The sequence below is a fragment of the Lepisma saccharinum genome, chromosome 12, assembly GCF_977018435.1.
Source record: "Lepisma saccharinum chromosome 12, izLepSacc3.1, whole genome shotgun sequence".
NCBI classification, from domain to species: domain Eukaryota; kingdom Metazoa; phylum Arthropoda; class Insecta; order Zygentoma; family Lepismatidae; genus Lepisma; species Lepisma saccharinum.
In genome coordinates this window covers 40398211-40420358 of record NC_139240.1, presented here as the reverse complement: position 1 = coordinate 40420358, position 22148 = coordinate 40398211, and the positions used below count along the sequence as shown (strand labels likewise).

The 22148-nt window shown below is 37.4% G+C and overlaps 1 protein-coding gene across 2 annotated transcripts in view; it reads right to left on the bottom strand.

Annotated features, from left to right (window-relative positions):
• The window catches only part of SCAP (SREBP cleavage activating protein), a 118590-nt gene that overhangs the window by 5047 nt on the left and 91395 nt on the right, over positions 1–22148 (bottom strand). For both annotated transcript variants that reach the window (XM_083132178.1, XM_083132179.1), the window contains exons 11-16: positions 21255–21909; positions 19514–19673; positions 17928–18100; positions 11540–11687; positions 7735–7880; positions 2960–3022 (exon numbers count right to left, since the gene is read on the bottom strand). In XM_083132178.1, coding sequence (XP_082988304.1) covers positions 2960–3022; positions 7735–7880; positions 11540–11687; positions 17928–18100; positions 19514–19673; positions 21255–21909 — 1345 coding nt within the window. The remainder of the gene's footprint in view (positions 1–2959; positions 3023–7734; positions 7881–11539; positions 11688–17927; positions 18101–19513; positions 19674–21254; positions 21910–22148) is intronic.

Here is a 22148-nt window from a genome sequence, read left to right as displayed (position 1 = left end):
ATAACGCAACTGTCGAAGATAGAACTTTTAACAGTAGTGTAAAGAAGAAAGAAATGTCCCTTGCTTTACGTTTTACCATGCAACAGACAATAAATCATACGGGTAATATTTCCTATGCAGACAACAGCATAAAAAAAGACCTGAATTCTGCAATTATCAACATTGCCGTGCACACCAGTAGCAGAGAATAAGCTGGGAAAAGGGGGGGAGGGTTATTTTTTTTATTCTGTTTTTGTTCGTTTTCAAGAATATATCCAGAACTGGTTGCCCCATATTAGACGTTAAAGGAAGAGGGGTGGGTCCACTTCCACCCTCGCCTGTAATCAGCCGTGTGCGCACACGAGCAAGAAATTCGCCCCTCCCCCCTTTGCTGACAGGAAAAAGGGGGAGAAGTCAGTCAGCCAACGGAACACTTTTTTGGCAGATATTACGACACAATTAGGAAAACGTATGAAGTGGGAAACGGGAGTTATGATGCACGTAAGATCGCAGTAAACTTTTGTGGAAACCTGGATGACAACGCATTAAGCGGGTTGACGATCTTTAGTTCGCCTATGTGGCTTTGATTATCTCTAACAGTTTCGCTTTTTTATGAAGTGTTGCAGGGAACAAAGAACATGTTTTGAATGAAAGCGGTTACTGGAAGTTGTCGGCTACAAGGTCGAGAGTTGCTCACTCACAGGAACCTACTGAAATCTAGGTCAGAGCTGGACAGATGGGCCAGACTTCCAGGTGCCACGCATCTGTATTTTGGAACATTCCTGCGATCTTATCTCTCAAGGTGGTGTATTTATCGATGAAAGAACTTGACCTGCCATACACATTGGCAAAGACTGCAAGTCCAGCAGTCATTTCGGGCTGCTCCCCCCCCCCCTCACCTGCGAGTTTTCAGCAGCTCTTAGGACAAGGAAACAAGTCAAGGTCGATTTAAAATAACAGCCAAGCACATTCGATCTTCTCTTCTCGCGTATCCAAGAGAAAGCGTGGCAAAACAAGCCTGGCGCCTTGGGTAGCGGCTGTCGGGTGTGGGGTAACATTGGTGCGCTTTAGGGAGGGGGGGGGGGGCAGAGGTCAAGTGCTATTGGATATCACTCAAGCATGGTGTGGTGGTGTCTATTTTTAGTTCAGATCCAATTGTGAGCGGTAGCGCGATCGTGAAGGGAATGATTGGGAAAAAAACGCATTTTTCGGCCAATTTCCTTCAATTTTTCAACTTTTTTTTTCGATATTTTTCAACTTTTTTCTAAATTTTTCACGGTTCCCTGGAAAAGGGTCGTTACTTCGAGGGGATCGTTATACCTGGGGTCGTAGAATCGAGAGTTGACTGTATATCATTTGATTGAAATAACTAAATATATATTTACAACATTTTTGGTACATGTATCTGTTCCAATTCAGAGACCTTGGCTCTGAGGATCAATTCCTGTGGTGCATCATCCAAATTTGTCCTTGTATAAAGCTGCTCTGGAATTCACCCAGCCTCAAATCAATGGGCACCTGTTGGCAACTCTGGGGGTAAATGTCAGGGTTGTTAAAGGTTCAGGAATTTAAAATAAATTTAATTCCTGTCCAGGAAAGAAAATCAGCAAGTTTAAATGGGTTCTGGACCGTAAAGAACCTTATCTGTAAAGTATTTCAATTTGGTCCAGGGACCTTCTTTTACGGATCAATTTAAATATGGTGCAGGAACTTTTTTTCAATGAAACAAAATGCAAATTTTCCCAAATTAAATTGTGCGAGAAAAAAAAGTTCCAGTCCTGCAGCGGAACCCAACAGAACTCACGAGAATTTATGGGTTCCTGGACTTTTAACAACCCTGGGGCAAGGAGGGAATTTCTAAACACACAGCTTATTTTTGAAAGCAAAATATATTGAATTCGTCTGTTAATGTGGGTATTCCAGCCAACATGAAAGACTGTAACATTTGAAGAACTTAATATTTTAAACCCATTAACATAAACCTTAGAAACAGAACATATTGTCTCTGTGATATAATCTCTTTGTACAGTGGGATGCAAAAGTATTGCTTATCAAATTGTCCATGACTATTTTCATTAATTTTTCTCTTGTATTTTTACGTATTTTTAAGAAGTGAATATTTATGTATGCTGGTGCAAACGTCATCGGCAGTTTGTTTGGCATTTTTTCCCCAATCCTTGCATCTCACATTGCATTAAACAAAAAAATGAACAAAAAAAAAAAAAGGCAGTGGACAATTTGTTTGGTAATATTTATGCATCCCAGTCTACAGCATCTAAATCATGTAAAAAAATTGTGTGATGAATGCATAAATGACTAAGAACATCTTTTAGTTAAAAACCTAACTTGTATTGTATATCGGTTAAGGACATCAGATTGGTTCAACAGGGTGGCTATTCTAAAACCCTGATAAAATTAAAATGTAATTCCCAGTTTTCAAGGCAAGTTTTCCAAAAATTCAAGGATACAAATAAGAATTTCCTCTATTTCAACATTACTTATTACCACCTCTCCCCCCATACACAAAAATACATGTACAACATAATGGGTCATTGTGATTCCAACGTATCCATACAGACAATTAACTGATGCTAAACACAGTAAAATTTCTGTCAAAGAAAATCGTGGCTTAAATTCTTGAAAAAGATTAGATCTGGTGCCATCACATGACTCGCTATGTCTGTCAGAGCAGAGATATTGTTATGCGAGGAACGTTAACTAAGTATACAGACTGCTTTGCTTTCCACTGCACCTTTGTTTTACTTCCTCGATCAACACAGAAGCTGAACTGTGAAAAACATACCCCAGAGCAATTATAAATACGTACAGATTTAATAGGATTTGCATTAATAAAAGTTTCAATTTTTCACGTCTACGGAGTAAAATTCCTGCAGAATTCCCGGAGCCAATAATTCATGTGCAATTCCCAGTGATATCCTTGTGATATCAATATCAGATAGAAAAAGGCATATTTTCTTACCTGTTTGCTTGTGATCAGTAGATTGTGTGTGACCATTGCCATGCTCAGGCAGTATGTGTGGCTCTGGAAAAATATATGCAGAATGGGTTACATTTTGCTACATTTGTGTAAGTTACAATTCAGTAATATTACATAAAGAAAATATAGTTCATATTTGCGCCAATTACTAATTACACATACCCCTCCGCCCTAAATATTCTCCAGTTTATTCAACTGTTTTACAGAAATGAAATAGTCCGTACAAGAGACACTGGACAGGAAAAACCTACTTGCAAATAGACACATAACAGTGATACATATTTATCTAGTCTAATTATACTACATATAACATTAAAATAATATATAATATAAACTTTAATGGGACCAGTTGTGCCAGGGTGCCACCCTGGTACTTTATTTATGAAACCTGTGTGCACAATGTCTCACAGAATAACAGTAAATATTGAGTTTCTTATGTCTAATATAACAAAACTAGATTTAGCACAAATCTACAATATGTTAACATCCCATTTGAATAGGTGCAAAAGGTATTGTGTTCGCCAAGCAGTGTGAGGGCGAGCGTTGTCATGCACTCACTACAGAAGGCCTACCACTCCTAGGTTCATCATGAATGTTTGTTCTTCCTGCTTTGAAATATCTGATCCACTGATGCTCAACACCTTCACCCATAATGTTTGGGCCGTATACAGCATACAATTCACGATGAATGTCTGCCACTGACATCTTATCACTCCGCGTACCTCGCATTTGGTGGGATTTTCAATGGCAGCACACATTTTGTGACGTTATAACCAGCACACACGCGGCACTACGATGCTCTCACTAGCATAGCTGGAAGCTTACTGAATCACAGATTGCATGATGTAACAAAGGTTGTGTTCTGCCCACTACTACTAGTGCAACATGACAACGGCAGTTACTTTCCGAATTACCCTCGTAGCAGCTTCCTGGAGATTCATAATCAGCTGTTTAGTGTTTTAAGTATGTTAACTGTATATAACTAGTTATACATGATGATGATGTTAACAATAAATGTCACGTTGCCAACTATGACACAATATTGTGTAGCTTAACTTATTTACTAATAGTCGCTGACCTAAGAAAGGGGAGCTGATGGGGCTACAGCCTTTCCCAAAATTGAAAAAATTAAAATTTTCAAATGAAAGTAATAAAGAACTGGAAAAACCAAAATTTTAAATGCACCTCCCCCCCCCTTTACAATGAACCTCAATTACAATTTTTGCCTTTGAACAAGTTTTTAAAAAAGGGTTAAAAAAGGTCATTACAAAATATTTTATAGTGAATATTGTTCCCCTAATGTAAAACATACCTTTACAATTTCAGCCCCTTCCGAAAAAAATAAAAAAATCCTGGCATACACTAGTGCTACTAGTATTTATGTCATTGTGATGCAGTTTTTGAAGCACACCAGTACTATTTATGTCACAACACCATTGTATAGGCAATAAAAACTGTAGAATCCAGCATATCTGTAAAAACAGGATGTCTGACAACCCTACATATGACACACAATATATCATAATAGCAGTGACGAAGCATGACATTTTTACGTAGTCATCACAAGACTTGCCTAACATCAGGGTCAATCTTCCAACCAGGGTGAGGGGGGAGGGAATTCCTACATCGATAATGATGATAACAGTGTTCCTACATGACGTGTGAAGTAGAGATGGCCAAATCAATTTTTTTCTACGGAGTATATGATCGTAAAATAAGGAAGACATAACTTGCTTAATAAATTTTACCCGAAGGAATGGAAAAATTGTTAAACCTCTCTCTCTGAAATTCGGATTGCCTCCGAAATCCGGGTAATAAAATTTAAGGTTTTAAATTTTGTGGAATCCTGATACATTTGGTGTGAAAGTAAGATAGTTAGGGAAAAGATTATGTCTGAGTAAGTAACAGTTGGGCTGAAAAGTTCGTAGGCTAACATAGTAAAAAGTATTTTTTTGACAAAATTCGATTTTATTATTCAATATAGTTGTCTTTGAGGGCGATACAACGATTATAGCAGTCATACAATTTTTCGATGCCATTTTCATAGCCTCAAAATAGGCCTCAGTTTCGGCGATTACCTCTTCATCAGTGCTAAATTTCTTTCCAGCGAGCATTCTTTTAAGGTCTGCAAACAGAAAAAAGTCACTGGGGGGCCAGATCTGGAAAATATGGTGGATGGGGAAGCAATTCGTAGTCTAATTCATATAATTTTGCCATCGTTTTCATTGATTTGTGACACGGTGCATTGTCTTGATGAAACAGCACTTTTTTCTTCTTCAAATGGGGCCGTTTTTTCGTGATTTCATCCTTTAAACGCTCCAACAACGCTATGTAATAATCGCTGTTGATGGTCTGGCCCTTTTTGAGGTAATCGATGAATATAATACCATGCGCATCCCAGAATACTGATGCCATAACCTTGCCAGCCGACTGTTGCGTCTTTCCACGCTTTGGATTCGGTTCATCACGTGCAGTCCACTCGGCTGACTGTCGATTGGACTCTGGAGTGTAGTTATGGAGCCATGTTTCATCCATTGTAATATATTGACGGAAAAATTCGTGTTTATTACGGTTGAATATCACTAAACATTGCTCCGAATCATCAAAACGTTGTTGCTTTTGATCGATTGTGAGCACGCGCGGCACCCATTTTGCACACAGCTTTCGCATGTTCAAATATTCATGCACAATATGTCCAACACGTTCCTTTGATATTTTTAAAGTCTCAGCTAATCTCGATCAACTTCACTTTACGATAATTTAAAATTATTTTGTGGACTTTTTTGATGTTTTCGTCGGTAACAGTCTCTTTGGGGCGTCCACTGCGTGCATCGTCTTCGATGCTCATTTCGCCTCGTTTAAATTTATCAAACCACTTCTCAACGGTTGATTTTTCTGGTTCAGAGTCCGAATAATGTTTATCAAGCCAAGCCTTGGCTTCAACAGTATTTTTTTTTCGCCAAAAAGCAATGCTTTATTAACACACGAAATTATTTTTTATCCATTTTTTCACAATAACAAAAGCTGCTTCACTCACAATGCTATATCTCACGAACTAATTATCCGGCAGCTGTGAAATTTATACACGTATCTTTTGAAGGTTAGTACTAAGTAAAAATCACATGGATTTAATTCTAGTAACGCCATCTATGAGTCAGCCTATGAACTTTTCAGCCCAACTGTTATGTCTATCACCTCGAGAACAAAAATCTTGATCAGTCTTGTCATTTGTAAGCATAGTAAACACAAAACAACAGGAAGCACTTCATGTTTTGTAAAGCAAGAATATTTTTTTCCGAAATTGATATTTGAACCGCAGGATCCAAAAAAATTAAAAGGAGAAATATTATGAAGTAAATATAATGGATCCAGAACTGCTTTTTTTTCCCCGGTTCTTTCTAGCACTAAACGTGGGGAAATTTGTGCTCTTGCTTACTTATATGTTTTTTTCTATGCACCATTACTTTCGTGTATTCTGTGTAAGTTGCGTTCCGATGCTCTTCAATATGTTTTTCTCTTAAAAAAAAAAAAAACGTTGCATGCTTTACAGTGCTGGACATTCTGAGAAGTTTCACTTTGATGACGTTACAAAAACCCTGCTGTGTTTGTACACAAGGGGGCTGAAAAAAAAAGGTCTCGTATCACCAGACCTTCAAGAGCGGGGGAAAAGCGGTTGAAGGACCTTGGATTCGCAGACCTGCTGCGATGACCTGGCCTGCCTGACACCATTGCAGTCAACAGGAAACGTAGCGGGAAGGTTGGACACGACAGGAAAAGGGGGGGGGGGGGAGGACTGGGCTCTCCTTTCGATGTGCTAAACTTAGCGAATCTCTTGCATATTTCTAGCTGTTTCTCATCGTATCACTTGACAAATTTCACTCAAATATGTGAATATTCTGACTTATTTTTTACTTCTCTAAAATATTTAAAAAGCAATATTTTTATTATTTTGCTTTGTTATTCGCAGCATCTCCCGATGACCGGACACCTTGCCTCTGCATACCTGTAATAGGGCTTGTGAGTTTATCAAAAGTAAAAGTAAAAGTAAAAATAAAAATAGCCCATAAAACTGCTTTTAATATGAAAGCATGAATTTTTAATAAATGACAGTCTCATACTTCTGAAACTATGTGAATAATCAACATACCCAGATGTCTGTTTAAGTTACGAGGAAAAAATAACGATTTAGTCTAAGTGTGCTCTGTATCCACCAAGTCTCTCACAAAATTAATCAATATTTTGAACAACTTTTAATTGTGACAATCTTGAAGCATTGGTATCTATCAGTGAGAGCCGCGGTGGTCTAGTTGGCAGGGCATCTTGACTACCACGCAGGAGACGCTCTATTCCCAGGGTGTGTGATTTAAGGTCGGAATTTTTCTGGCATTGTCCCTGGTTAAAGCAGCTCAGCCTCAAATCAATGGATACCTGGGGGCAACCCTGGGGGAATAAAGATGGCTAGAGCATGGTGCTGATCACATTACATCCTAATGGTCAAGATCGAGAAAGTGTGAGGCCCTACTACCCCCTTCCACCAAATGGGCCTTCATGACATGGTGCTATATGCACGGTAAACTTTACCATCTTTACCTGGCATCTATCAGTGGGAATGGCTAAGACTATCGGCTTCGGTATGGATATTGGTTCAAAGTGTTATCGTCACAGCACCAACTTAAATCATTGTACTTATCTCTACAAATGGTTTCCAATTACCAAAAATATTATAGATATCAGTTAAAAATACATGAAGAGCATACCACTTGTATTGTATTCAGCAGGTGACCTTGGAACCTCTCCCATACACACAGCTTCTCATCCATCCCAAGACTGATTACGTAACTGGCAGAGTAGGTGAGGGCTATGACGCTTCCATCATGAGCCTGGATGCTGTACATGCAAGCACCTGCAAATATTAAATACAATTCGTCAATAGACATTGGGAAAATAGCACTATTGGTATTTCAAATACCAGTAACTGGTATTCTATCAATCCAAAAAAACTGCAAATGTTCTGCGAAGAAGCTGATTGTAACCAGGTGACTGGAATAGGTTTTGGCTTTGAGAAAAAAATACCTACTTAAGACATTTACTGTGTGTGTGTGTGTGTTTTTTTTTATTTCTTTTTTCTTGTCCAGTGTTTGTTTCCTCCCCATGGCACATGAATGTAATTTACATGCTGATTTATTGCCTCAACATTGACATTGTAGGGAACTTTCAGACCAAAGCCAGAGGTTACTCGTGTCTCTCGGAAACCAAGCTTCAGAAATAAATGCAAGCCAAATCAACACGACAAGCTGGATGTGTCGCTGACCTCCATGGCAAAGTAGTTATCACAGCATGCTACGATGCCAGGCAAGGTGGATTGATTTAAATATATTTTTTAAATCACTGATTTAATTCACTTTAAAGAAATAATTTACAGAATAATGTATATAAGGATTTTGCACATATCAGAATCACTTTTGGCAAAGTACATTAATCTCGTAATCATGTAACGGTGTTTATTAGGTTCTAAGTAAGGAAAAGAAAGGAAACAAAATATATATACTGTTGGGGTAACGCTCATATGAAAGGAAATGTAATATGTAAACTTAAATTTATCTTGATTTAAAATTCAATTATTTACATAGACAAAAAAATAGCAAAGATTTTGTGTAGAAAATATACAAAATATTAATCATGTTCAACCGTAAATAGTGTCATTATCATTAAACTGTAATAAACATGGCAGCTGATATTTTGCAAATATTTATATCCCACACAGGTATTTCTGTGGAGGATGGATGGGGTATATACCGTAGTTCGTCGAATCTAAGGTGCAGGTCTTTGTCACAGTTTAGATGTCCAAAATTCAGGTGCGCCTTAGATTCGATGGCGTCTTCCACGCGATGTATATACTACAATGTACGTATTTCATGCACGTACAACATAGAATCTACTGCAGACTCTAATACCGGTAGTTAGAAAGAGAAACTATTTTTTCCTCAACTTTCCTTAAAATTACTGGTAGCTGCAATACAACAATCAACATTTCGTTTTCCTGATAAGAAAATGCTCAACAAAATTTTTCCCCTTTAAATCTGCTGTGTTACGACAACAATGAACATTTTACAACAAATAGTCATTCAATTGTTATCAGTTTCGTAATTGGGAAAGTGCGGGAGATAGAATCTTGATGTTTCCCAGTACATACCGGTAGTCAGGTTTCGTTGATGGGACGCACTTGTAGTAAGGTATGGAGAAGCAAAAGCGCCACTCATACAATGCAGCATTTAAACGTAAAGTTATTCAGTGTGCAGAGAAGTTTGGAAACCATGCAGCTGGACAAAGATTTACTGTTAGTGAAGTGTGCATTCGTCGTTGGAGAAATCAGTGACTACAGTTATTTAGCTGCATAACAACGAGAAAGTCATTCTCTGGACCAAAAGAAGGTCGACATCCCGAAGTTGAAGAGGCTGTTCTGAAGTTCGTGAGGGAGCAAAGATTAGCAGGTTTGCTCGTAACTCGTGAGTCGTTATCACTTAAAGCTTTGGATGTTGCAAGAACACGTGGCATTCCCCGTGCAGACTTTACAGCAAGTCGTGGTTGGTGTGACAAATTTATGAGGAGAACTGAGCTAGCTCTGCGAATGAGAACAATTTGTCAGAAATTAGCAGCTGATTTTGAAGATTAAGCTCGTTAACTTCCAACATCATGTTTTTAAGTTAAGAAAATTGGACAATTACAGTCTGGGACAGATAGGCAATGCAGATGAAACACCGGTGTATTTCGACATGCCACGAAATTACACAATTAATGAGAGAGGTGTCCGTGAGGTCCATATTAAAACAACTGGATATGAGAAACTGAGAGTCACTGTTTTACATTGTGTCACCAGTGACGGCCATAAGCTACCGCCATACATTGTGCTGAACAGAAAAACAATACCAAACAACGAGGTGTTCTCAAATGATGTATTCATCTGTGCACAAAAAAATGCTTGGGTTACAGAGGAACTTATGAAAGACTGGGTGAAAAGTGTGTGGAAAAGACGACCTGGAGTTCTTCTCTGTAAACGAAGCATGCTTGTTCTGGATTCATTTAAGGGCCACATCACGGATGTGTCAACAAACCATTCAAAGCTAATGTGCGTAAGCAGTACGAAGCTTGGTTGACATCTGAAGACCACATCCTCACACCTTCAGGGAAGATCAAAAGGGCATCTACTTTCACGATTGCTCACTGGATTTCCGATGCCTAGGAAGAGGTCTCTGCTAATATCATAATAAAATATTTCAAGAAATGATGCCTGACCAATGCTCTCTATGGATCAGAGGACAACCTGTTGTGAGAGGATACAAGTGAACCTGATTCTGACCTGAGCCCTGCAATGGATTCTTCTGCTGATCGTGAAAGTGACGCTGAAAGTGAAGCGACTGATTGACAAAAAAATTGTAAAAACAGAAGTTACCGATGTTGCAAGGTAAAGTACCGTATAGGTATTTGTACACAAATAAACATGTACCCTATAAATGTTTAAATAAACACCGCAAAGGTTAAAATATGAACGTATTTGTGCAAATTCCTGCACCTTAAATTCGAAGAATTTATCTTTTCTGAAAAAATGAGGTGAAAATTCAGGTGCGCCTTAGATTCGAAGAACTACGGTATATCCAACCATGTGGCAGCAATTAATGTGCCATTTCTTGAAAACTACACACAATATTTCAGTTCTGTCTTTTTTGCACACTAGTATACATATGAAGGTATGACATACTTGAATAACAAAAAAATATATCCATTGTTACTATTATTAACAAGTGAAGTTTGAAAAAGTCATTTGTTTCTCCCTCAGTACTATGGGATAGATTTATAGAAAGAGCTATCACTCCAGAACCACTACTTTATTTCTGAAAATTTTCAAATTTACATTAATGCACAAAAGCAACAATTTAACGATGTGCAACAATTAGGGGTCCAGGAGGTACGTGGAGGCAAAGGCCCAAAGTTCGAAATTTGCCCAAACCATGTGGCAGCAATTAACACGTTATTTCTTGAAAACTACACACACAATATTTCAGTTCTGTTTTTTCTCAAATTACAAAAGAATATATCCATTGTTACTATCGAAATTCCAGAATTTTTTCCATACGCTAGAGACACTGTCGCTCTTATACATGGTTATTATTATTATTGTGCACAAGAAGTATTAACCTGTTTTCAACAGAACTTTGCATGGTTGTAGGAACGTTCCACTGCTATATACTACATTTCTTTATTCACTTCTGTCTATTGTGGCGGGCCACAGAGGACCTGTTTGTATACCAATAAAAAAATATATATATATTCTTCTTTGTTGGCAGGCATAATGTATACATTTTACCTAAGTTAAAAGCCCTGTTTTTTAAGATGGAAAACAAAACAGATTCCATCTCTCTCTAACAATTACGAGCTATGATTTCTTCTGTACTTCGCGGCAAGTCTAAAAACTGCATGCTTGAGAAGGTCCCTTCCGCAGAGGGTTTACCCTCGCGTGAGGCTCCATCAATTAAAGCTTAAAATGTTTGTAAATACCAAACGTACCAGTAAGCAGGTCCCAAACACAAAGCATGCCATCTTGACTTCCACTTCCTGACATCATGGGTGAGATCTTGTCAATGAAGAGTGATGTGATTGGTCCACAATGGCCATGCAGTGTATACAGCGGAAGTTGGTCCTCCAACCTGAACACCTGAAAGTACACGTGTAAGGTCAAACTGAATAATAACTTCTTTTTTAAAGGTTACAAACCCAACATTTGAGGGGTTCAGACAAGTGGCACAACCACTTTTCATGGAAATTGAGAATTGAGTTACATGTATAACTTAGAACTATGAAGCATCAATATTTCAGTGCTAGAAGTCAAAACTCTCTTGAATGGAGTTATGCAACTTTTGCTCTGAACCCCTCATTTTAAGATGTTGAGTATTGTATTAACTCTGCTTTATGCACAGATGGGCTAATCAGGACATTACCTAGAGTTTAAAGTGGTATCCAAATCACTATGTGCCTCCACTGGGTATCGAACCTGAGATCCTTGATTTCAAGGCAACAACGTTACCACTATTTACATAGTGGTATGTACTATGTCATCAGGTAGGCCAATTTTATTGTGTACAATGATTTTCTTATTTTTGGAGGAACAAAATAATTCACAACTATTAGAAGTACAATTCTAAATTTAGGTTTAAAAAATTCTAAAACGTTAATTTCAAATGTTTCAAGATTAAATAATAATAACAACAACAAATACCGGGTGATCCATTTGGGATCATAAAAGTGAAGTGTTATACACACAAGGTTAATGTACTATATGTCCAGAAACTAAATGCTCAATGGCTGTGGCCAAATCTGGAACTAACGATGGTATGAGAAATTAATTGCAACATGTAACAATGCCCCTTTACATTTACAATACGTGAGTTTTGTCACAGTACACAGTAATGTAGACGTGAGAGAATAAGTTGCCACAGAAGTCTAGTTCTGAGTTGCAGGCTTTAAGTCTATTCCAGCTTGTAAAAATAAACTACTGTATGTTAACAAAGTTTGCAAGATTGCTGATGATCCTTACAACAAAATTTCGAGTTAGTTCCTTGGAGTGGTAAAGTGGGGAAGTGGTAAAGGCCTGGCCCAGTTGTCTGAAGATCGCAGGTTCGAATCTCTTTTAGAGCCGATTTTATTTTATTAAGTAGAATTAGTGTATTGTCGACATTTATAAGGCTAATACGATAAATCTAATTTCTCATCGATGCCACTTAGGATGTGTTTTTCGTGTAGTTTCTCCAATACTAAATTACTTCTAACAGGAGGCAATAGGGTGGACAGAGAGATATTGGTGAAAATCTTAACCCTTTGAGGCCCACTGTGAGGTAAAATATGAGTTCATTGTTTTTAAATAAAATAGAACAATGACAACCCATATACCCAGTGGCGTAGCAACATATTACAAGGTCCTGGGAAAGATGAGAATACGAGTCCCCAAACTGTTTTTAAATTTGAAACCTCGATGTGAGTGACACTATACAAAATCTTCAGAGATACGTCAGCAAATTATCATATATACCTACGTATATAAATAAATTATTGAAGAAAATTATATTTAATAATTTCACTCGCTCTAATAATGTCTTTCTTTGTTTTCCGGGAGCTGAAATATGAAGTTATAGGAAGTAAGAACTGCTTATATTTTCCATTGCCTTCTTGAGTTGCAAACCACCCAAGCATTTAAGTGCCTCGCACTTGCTTCGTGGCAGTTGGAGGTGTTTTATTTGTTAACATATTAAAATCGGGAGTGGAAGGTTGAGAGAAAGAAGAAAAGACAAGACGAATTGCTTTTTATTCGAGAACTGAATAAATGGGTAAAAATGTCCACGCAAGATATCATGAATTTTTGCAAAAATGTTACACATGAGAAATATGATGATAATTTTTAATTTTTCCGGGCTTCCTTAGGCTTAGAGCCTGTATGTTAGGCCCCTGATTTGACATATTATAACGTTTAACTAGAAGTTAAAGCCAGAATGTTTTCATTTTATTGCCTACAAAAATTAGCCTGTTCCATCTTTTTTCCCCTCACTTCTATTTAATACATTTTTGTATCAATCCCATGAGACGCGAGGCCCAAGGCGGTCGCCCACTTTGCCCACCCCTTGATATTCCACTGCATATACCTTATACCTCCTTTACAAATTCTTAGGCACCCTGCTGCAAAACAATCAAGTATGACGTCATACTGCTGAGACAACTTTCGAGTTCACTGTGTGTTTGTGGGCTCAGACAGAGATCACGAAGCTTCCCAATCCACAAGGAGGTAAGAACCTTCCTTAACATTTTGGGCATTTACCTCAATTATGTCTTGGTCACGTCGCTCATCACTTTCAAAACTTGTATCCAAGTCTGAGTAAACATCATTATATCTCAGTCTAGGTAGGGATGAGCTAGAGACTGATGGTAATGTATTCAACTCTTGAATTCCTGATCATGAAATCCTTGAATTCTGAATTACCGGTTCGTCCATATCTGATTTTGGTGAAACTTGTGGGCTCAAAAAAATGACTCGATTGCAGATTGGGTATGGGTTCGATACTTTCCCACCTTGACGTCAACATTTCTTCAAACTTCGAAATTTCTTCTATTGGCATGTATTTAATATTTATTCAAGAAATGCACATTTTCGCACAATTGTAAAACTCTTCAGCTGTGTTCACGTTTGCACGTCTTGACTTTACCTCTAACCAAACTTTGAGTTTTAATACGCAAAAACATGGCAAAAAAAAAATCCACTGGGCCTTTATTTCAAAATCTTCTTCCATGTAGCAAAGATTAGAAAGAGTATATCTATTTTTAAACTGGGTGGCACATCCATCAGAGAAAATGTATAGGTTTCGCAAATGAGAGAACTCATTTTTCAATGCTTTTGTTATTTCCCGAATAAATACTCATACTGAGTATTATTATGAGTTAAGTCATTGCTGATTATCGAAAATAATCTTTCAGTGTTCTCTGCTAGCCACGATGCTACTGTGAAAACTGTTACCTGTTGATGGCTCCAGTGTGCTGATTGTATGTCATCCATAATTAATTAGTTTCGAAATTGTACAAATATATCACAACGCTAGATTTTAAATAAAATTCTATTTTAAAAAAAACAACTCAAAAACATTGCCAAAACATAATTTCGCACCCGAAACCAAAGTCATTCGCGCCTGCAACCAGAGGTATGTCACACTCGAAACAACCAAAAAAATATACAAACACCAAACAATTGTGAACAAAAATGATGCAAAAAGTTTAGTTTTTAAATATATTTAGAAGAAATACAAGCATGACATTTTGAGGTTAGAATATTCAAAGTTATTAAAACATATTAATGTTTCGGGTTTCGGGTGCGACGTGAGTACAGCTTGCAACTACATATATGATAATAACGTAAATATTTTCCTTTTTTTAGTAAAAAACACAGAAATTATGTTGCAAAGTAATTTGTTTATTTGTTGTTGCTGGTTTTTTATCATCACTTTCATTGACAGCTGGAAAATGTTGCCAGATGTAATGCGCAAATTTGACATTTTGCAAGCATGCGAGGTTGCCACACTTACAAGTATGTTTTTTTCAGAAAAAAGAGAAATAAATACATGTTTTATTATTTGGTTTAGAAAGTATGAATTGTGTGGATAATGAAATTGTAAAATAAAATGGAATATCATTAATTCCATTTATTATGACCCAGGCTCACTTTATATAGAATGGCCGAGAAGCTTAAGTGGACAAATGAAATGCTTTGTGAACGTGACATTGTGGTCAAGTCGGTATGAAAATTTCCCAACATGCCATTGGTCCTGGGTTCGCCTCTCGTCGAAGGCAGATTTCTTTTACAGTGCAGTGCCAACTAGTGTATACCAAGGATGGAATTAATTAGACATATCTGCACCACTGTTATTTTTTAATAAAAATGTGATGGGTTTGAGAGTAACTACTCGATATTAAACTTTTTACAAAATGTGGAAAAGCATGTGAACGAGACATCCAGTTCTTGCTTTGCATATCACGCAAGATCAAGAATCAGTGGAACCGTTAATGTGCAAATTCTTAGCAGCCACGTCAAAAATTCGAGCTTTTATTGAAAAAAATATATATATATATATTGGTTGAGTTATGGATAGAATTTCAATTTTTAAAACTAAAAGTAGCTAAGAACCTATTAGATTATATGAGTTGACAGATTTAGTCCAGATCTTAACATTACAATTGTGTTGTAAAATCTGTAGCTGTTTATAAGAATCCGACTGAAGGACGGCATGGGTTCAAGTCTGCCTGGGTTCTCGGTCTGTGTATAGGACCGAAAGCAACACACCGTCGTGAGGAAATTGAAGAGCTATGAGTGAGTAGCGTAACCCCATTACTGGTTCAAGTTCTCCACCCCTCTATGTAGGATTGTGGGAGAGAGGCTGGCAGTCGGGAGATAGGCCAAGGCCCTTCAAGGGCTGTCGAGTCATAGGTTATTTATTATTTATTTAGAAGCCGTAACACTAACCACTCACCCACACCTTCAATTGGTAGGTATTTACTTATTTATCATGTAAGTTTTCGAATTGTTGGACGCAAATTTCTTTTCGCTTATTTTCTTTCAGATGTAGTTGTTTTTTCAGACCGATACCTTTTTGTACCTTCTGCCACCCATGGAGATCCTTATGGAATACATTATTCGAATGCAACTCGCAGGAAAGAGAATATCTTCGTTTAAAAAAACTTGAGGTGGGAACGATATGTTCAGTCACACATTTCACTTCACAATTTTTCATCTTTGAAGTTTTGCTTGCAACGCCACCATCAACTGAGCATTTATTTTCTGGACATATAGTACATATCTCTGAACAGTTTGCCGTACTCTAAGCAGTAAGGTCGTAAGTTTCGAGTGAGCGGAGGTTTGCAGACTTCAACCGCGTGGCGGTATAAGCATGCGTGCATGAGAGACAAGATGGTGGTCATGCCACAACAGCATGCTCAGTACGTCTTATGGTATGGAAAATTGGGATACTGGACACCATTATCTTTCAACAGGTCGGTGCTCTGCCACATTGGGCTCTCATAGTGTGGGATCATCTTAATGGGATATTCAACGATCGCTGGGGTGGCCATGGTGGACCCATCCCATGGCCTGTGAATAGCCTGGACTTAACGCCTCCAGATTTCTTTGTGTGGGGGTACGTCAAGTCATTGGGGTATGCACAAAAACCACAGACTGAAGCCAACCTGTGATTGCAGATTAGAGCAGCTTTTCAACAGATCACTCCAGAAATGCTGCACGCCACATGGCGCAACATGTCTGAACTGTTCCGTGTCTGCAATGGTGGACCTGTTGAGTGCTAATGTGCCGGGATACAAAAACTATGGCTCTCCTACACATGTATGTACCATTAACAGTCAATAAATTTGAATTGTTTCTGGTATATAACACTTTACTTATATAACATGCCAAACAGATCACCCGGTACTTTAAGAATTAAACTGAGCTTGTTGTAATGGCATATTAATATAATTAATAAATATAAAATAAAATTATTATAACAAGATACAGTGGAATCTTTTTTCAGTGGACTGAGCTGACAAAAACTTAATATGGGAGAATGTAAAATCAAGGATATTTTTGTAACATTTTGCTATGTTGGTACCATCAAGACTGAATGTATAATGTCGGAAAATGTAAAATCGAATAACATAAAATCGGGATTCCACTGTATATGATTAACTTTTTCTACTGGTTCAAATGACAAAGCATGGGATAATGACCTTACTACAATTTTTTTTCCAACTCATCCTTAATCCTTCAAATAATCATGAAGAGTTAATATGAATGGGTTATTGATTTGTGGAAGAAATATTAAATGAAACATGGCACACTATTTACGAGTGGTGTACAAGTCCTTTAAAAATTGCAATGTTTCCAACTCGTTGACAGATCTTTTCCCAGGAGTGTTCAAAAATCACATTAAAGGATAAAACGGAATAAAAAGTGGTTAAAAAGATACAAGACCTGGGGTGAAAAAAAGTGATTTTGGAGCCAGTGCTGCATGGCAGATAGTGGCACGCATCTTTTATGAAAGATAGCTGAAGGCAACAATGCAGGTGCAGTTTTGTTTAATCCCAGGTTTTTTATTCTTTGAGCAACTTTTTAAACCATTCATATCTTTTAATGTGGTTTTTGGACACCCCTGAGAAATTATCTGGCAACAGGTTGAAACCACACATAAGTAGTGACTTATGTTTTTTTTATTATTTGAAAGCTGTGGTTATGTGAATTTTGCAGAAATTATTCTGGAAGAAGTTCAAACAATTTTCAAAATTCAAAGAATTCATGATCGTCTGGCAAATTTGCTGTGTAAAATAGCCAGATAATAAATAACGTGCTAGGATAATTAACAGAAGCACTTACTTTCAGTGTGTGATCCTGGCTCCCAGTTAAAACCCTGCCTCCTTCGGAGTCCAACACTGTGATTGGCTGCTGATGAGCTTTGGTCGAGGCCAGCCTTATGCAGCGCATGTCCTCATCCCAGGGTCGAGAGGTTTCCAACTCCAGTGAACCCGTGCTTCCCGTCCTCACATGAGCTGCGAGATGAAGTTGTGATTAATTACTACTACTACTACTACAAAAAAAATTTAAAAAAAACTTCTGCAACAAAATCACTTCACATTTATGATACAGAGCTGTTCTGCTGGTATTTGGACAAAATGTGGAACAGTTTTCAGCATGACATTTGATATTCTGTACTTTATATCGTCTCTGAAACTATTAATTGTAGCGTCACGAGTCAAACCTCATTTACTTCAGTGAAGACAAGGGAAAAAAATTGCTCTACCAGCAACAAGATGAAAAAATTTGACTTTTTAAAACTAAATATGCCGGATCCTGTGGCCGAGTGGTTAGCACATTGCGCTGCGATGCCAAGCGTCTCAGGTTCAAATTCCGCTCGGGCTTGGTTGTTTGTGAAATGTCCATTCATCAATTTCATCACTAATCCCCATCTTCGCAAATTAGCAAAGAGGCACAAAATGCAAAGTAAAATAAACTAAATCAAATCAAATTAAAACGAAATATGTGTGTGGGGGTTTAGTATTGAAAATGAGCCAATTTTCTCTTCTGAAAAAGAATGAGTTAAAGTGCTTTCAAATGTGAAGCAAAAGGTCATAGGAAAACCACTACAAGCAGCACCAACAATTTAACCTCAAACAAAGGAAAAAAATGAAGACACTGATTTGTCATTGATAGGGTGCCAAAAACAAAATAATAATTTTATTTCAAGGATTGCAAATTATTATTTTTTATTTTGAATTTTTGAGAAAATTCTCAGTGGCAATTCTAGCACAAATCACTTTCAATTTAATGGAAATCTTATTACACATAACCAATATTTTTATTGTATCTTTAATTAGTATACAGCACTAAATCACTTAAAATTAGGGCTGAGCTGATACCAATGCCGACACTCTCACTGATTCCCACCGATGCTCGAATATTGAAATAAAAGTTGTTCAAATTACTGATTAATATTAATGTGTAAGTATTCACTAAAATTATATAAAACAACTTTTAAGATTTTTGTTTTAAAATATTCAAGAATTACATCAGAATATTAAATTACATGTTATGTTTATCACAAAGTTCAGTTTTTTCACACAAAAGTGGTGCAAAATAAAAATTTTGCACAATTTCCAGGTTAATTAAATTCCATGAAAGTGATCCTTTTTGCGTAGGCCGTGAAAGGCCAAAGTGTCGGAAAAGTATTGGTCGGTCGGTACAAAAATTTTCTGATACCGATACATCAACATCGGTATCGATTCAGCCATACTTAAAAAGCACATCAGATGTTTTACAAACATCACATTTCCATCTTAAGTGACTAGAAGGCATATGAATCCAGTGTCTGAAAGTGAAAAAAACATGGAGTTGTAATGATGTACGGTAACTGAAGATACCACATCATTCCTTCCTGCACATGGTCCCATATTGCATGTACTTACTTCTTTTATACGATGTAAAGCCCCAGTCCATTTGCTTTCCTCGCCTGTAACTTTCCAGCTCAAAGAAGTCAACGCAACCACTCAGCTTGGCAGCCACCACTCTGTTGCCAATAACTTTCAAACTTGTAATCCCAATGTTATTTCCATCCTCAAACATGCACTGAAACAAAGAAAAATAAACTCCGTATGCATCCCATACGTTCCTGAATAAAATGCATAGTTCAAAAAAGGCAGACACTGCTCAAGTTTACGATTTTCTCAAAATTTTCCACACTTTAATGGTCTACCAGCTAAATACAGCGGAACTTCAACCAAGGGACCAAGTTGAAAGAACTTAAAATGCAGGAAAATGTAAAATCGAGGAAGATTTTATTGCATTTTGCTATGTTGGGACCATCAAGATAGAATGTATAATGCGGGAAAAATATAAAAACTGGGGAATGTTAAAATCTGGGTTCCACCGTATGTGGTTGGTTATAAGCTGGGTTGAGCTGTATTGTTGTTGGCTGATATTTTTAATATCAAATTGAAACACACCAATTGTAAGGTACATTTCTGTATTTCCACATTGGTATTTTTGTAGTTCTCTGATTAATTTTGAAAGAACTTGGCCTAATATTTAACATTTGGCATCTCAATACCAAAACCTGTGTTAATGAATGCAGAGGTCCTTCAAAATTAAACCAACAACTACAAAATGGGCAACATGGAAATATGGAACTCTACAAAGCAATACTTCACTGCATTTAGCACATTACACCATGATATCAGTTCTAACTTAATTTGCAAACAATAACAGATACCAATTTTTAGTGTCAATATCCTATTTTCATTAATTTTGAATCTTTTTTTATACATTCAATCATGATGATAATTCATCCTCGGTTTTACATTTTCCTATATTTCAAGTTTTTTCAGCCCGTTCCCCTGAGAAACATAAAATCGAGGTTCTACTGTATGTGGAAAATTTGTACTCTAGGCTTGTATGTCCATGAGAAAATGTCCATAGTCATGGAATTGTTACAACCAACCTAAAATTACTATAATTTAAGTTCCTTTCTGGCAGACACAACAGGGGATGGTCAAAATCAATTGGCAATACACAATGAAAGCTAAGATGTAGGAATTTTAGCACTTTTTCAATAAATCTTTAAGAAGGGTAATTTACTCCGGACTGTATGTACTAACAATCGTCCCCAGGTCAGTGCAAATACTGTTTATTTTATAGTGTCATCAAGTTACCTAAATTCAAATGTATTATTGTTACGTGCAGTTTCTACTGGATTGTTTAATCCGTTGTTTCCGATTATTTGTTGTAACTGATATTTACATTTCATTCTGTTTGATAGAATGAATTAATGAAGTGATTTGACAAAGACATCTAAAATATGTTAAAACTTAGTAATTTGGTTCCTACAAGTAAAATTTAGTTATGAATTCTACTATGAGCGTGTTTGCATTCAAAATCCATAAAAGATTTTTAAGAAATATTTATTTAATAGTTAAAAATAACACAAAACATACAAACAGCACAATAAAAGACACTTTAAAGTTTGTCCAAGCTTTCGACTCCATCTCTGAGTCATCATCAGGGCTGATTGAGAGATGGTAAAGAAGAAACGGTTGTCATTCCACTGACACTACTAATATGCTGTTCATGTGCCTTGTGTTGTTTTTCACTAGTATGTTGCCGGCACATGATGTAAGAAGTTTTTTACTGTATTATATATATTTAGCTTACCTTGAACTTCCCAGTTGTCCCTTCCCAGAATTCAATCCTTCCGTTTGAGCACCCCAGAGCAAGAAGATTATCCTGGCAATCCATGCACCATACCGGAGGCACAGTCTTCTGCCTCTCCCTGTACATGAATCCGGCACCACCTGGGCTATTTGGGGAGTTCTCCAGATTGTTGGTGCAACACTGCTTTGCACCTTCCGGAGTGCACCCGCCACCGTGCCACTGCAGCGAATGGGGTTCCGCATGCTCTGGACTATGGCGCAGACTTTCAAGTTCATTCTCACACTGGGCATCCAACCCCACGGGGTAAGTCTCCACTCCCATGCCGGAGTTCGAGAGAAAGTCAACGCACTCGAATTCGTTCTCGTCCTCCTCGAACGACTTCTTGTGCTGATCGTACAGTGTCCTGAACTGGCTGAAGTCGTAGCCCCTCTTGCAGTTTTGGTTCACTGGCTGTAGCTTGCAAGATGAGAAGTTTGTGTTGATCACTGGCCTTAAGTCCGGCATACTCCACATGACGTCGTCAGTTTTCTTGTAGTATGCCACGGAGCTTGCGTCACCCCCAGCTAGGAAAGCATGTCGCTGCTGCATAACATTTGGAATATTAATTCCTGGGTCTGTGTCATGCAATTGTATGCTTCCTTTCCTCAACAAATACCTGAAACAAAAATAATAATAATAATAATAATTACATGTCACACTTTGCAAAGGTATTGAAATTAAAAAAATAAGCAATTATTTGAAAGTACATTTTATTTAGAGATGAAACACTCTTATACGAGCGAGGCACATGTCAAAAAAAGGGCCGATATTTTTTTACGTGGGGTTGGCAACACTGATGAAGTTGAGCATGCGCAGGAGCATGCCCTAGTATTCTGTGCTTGCAACAGAGAGAGA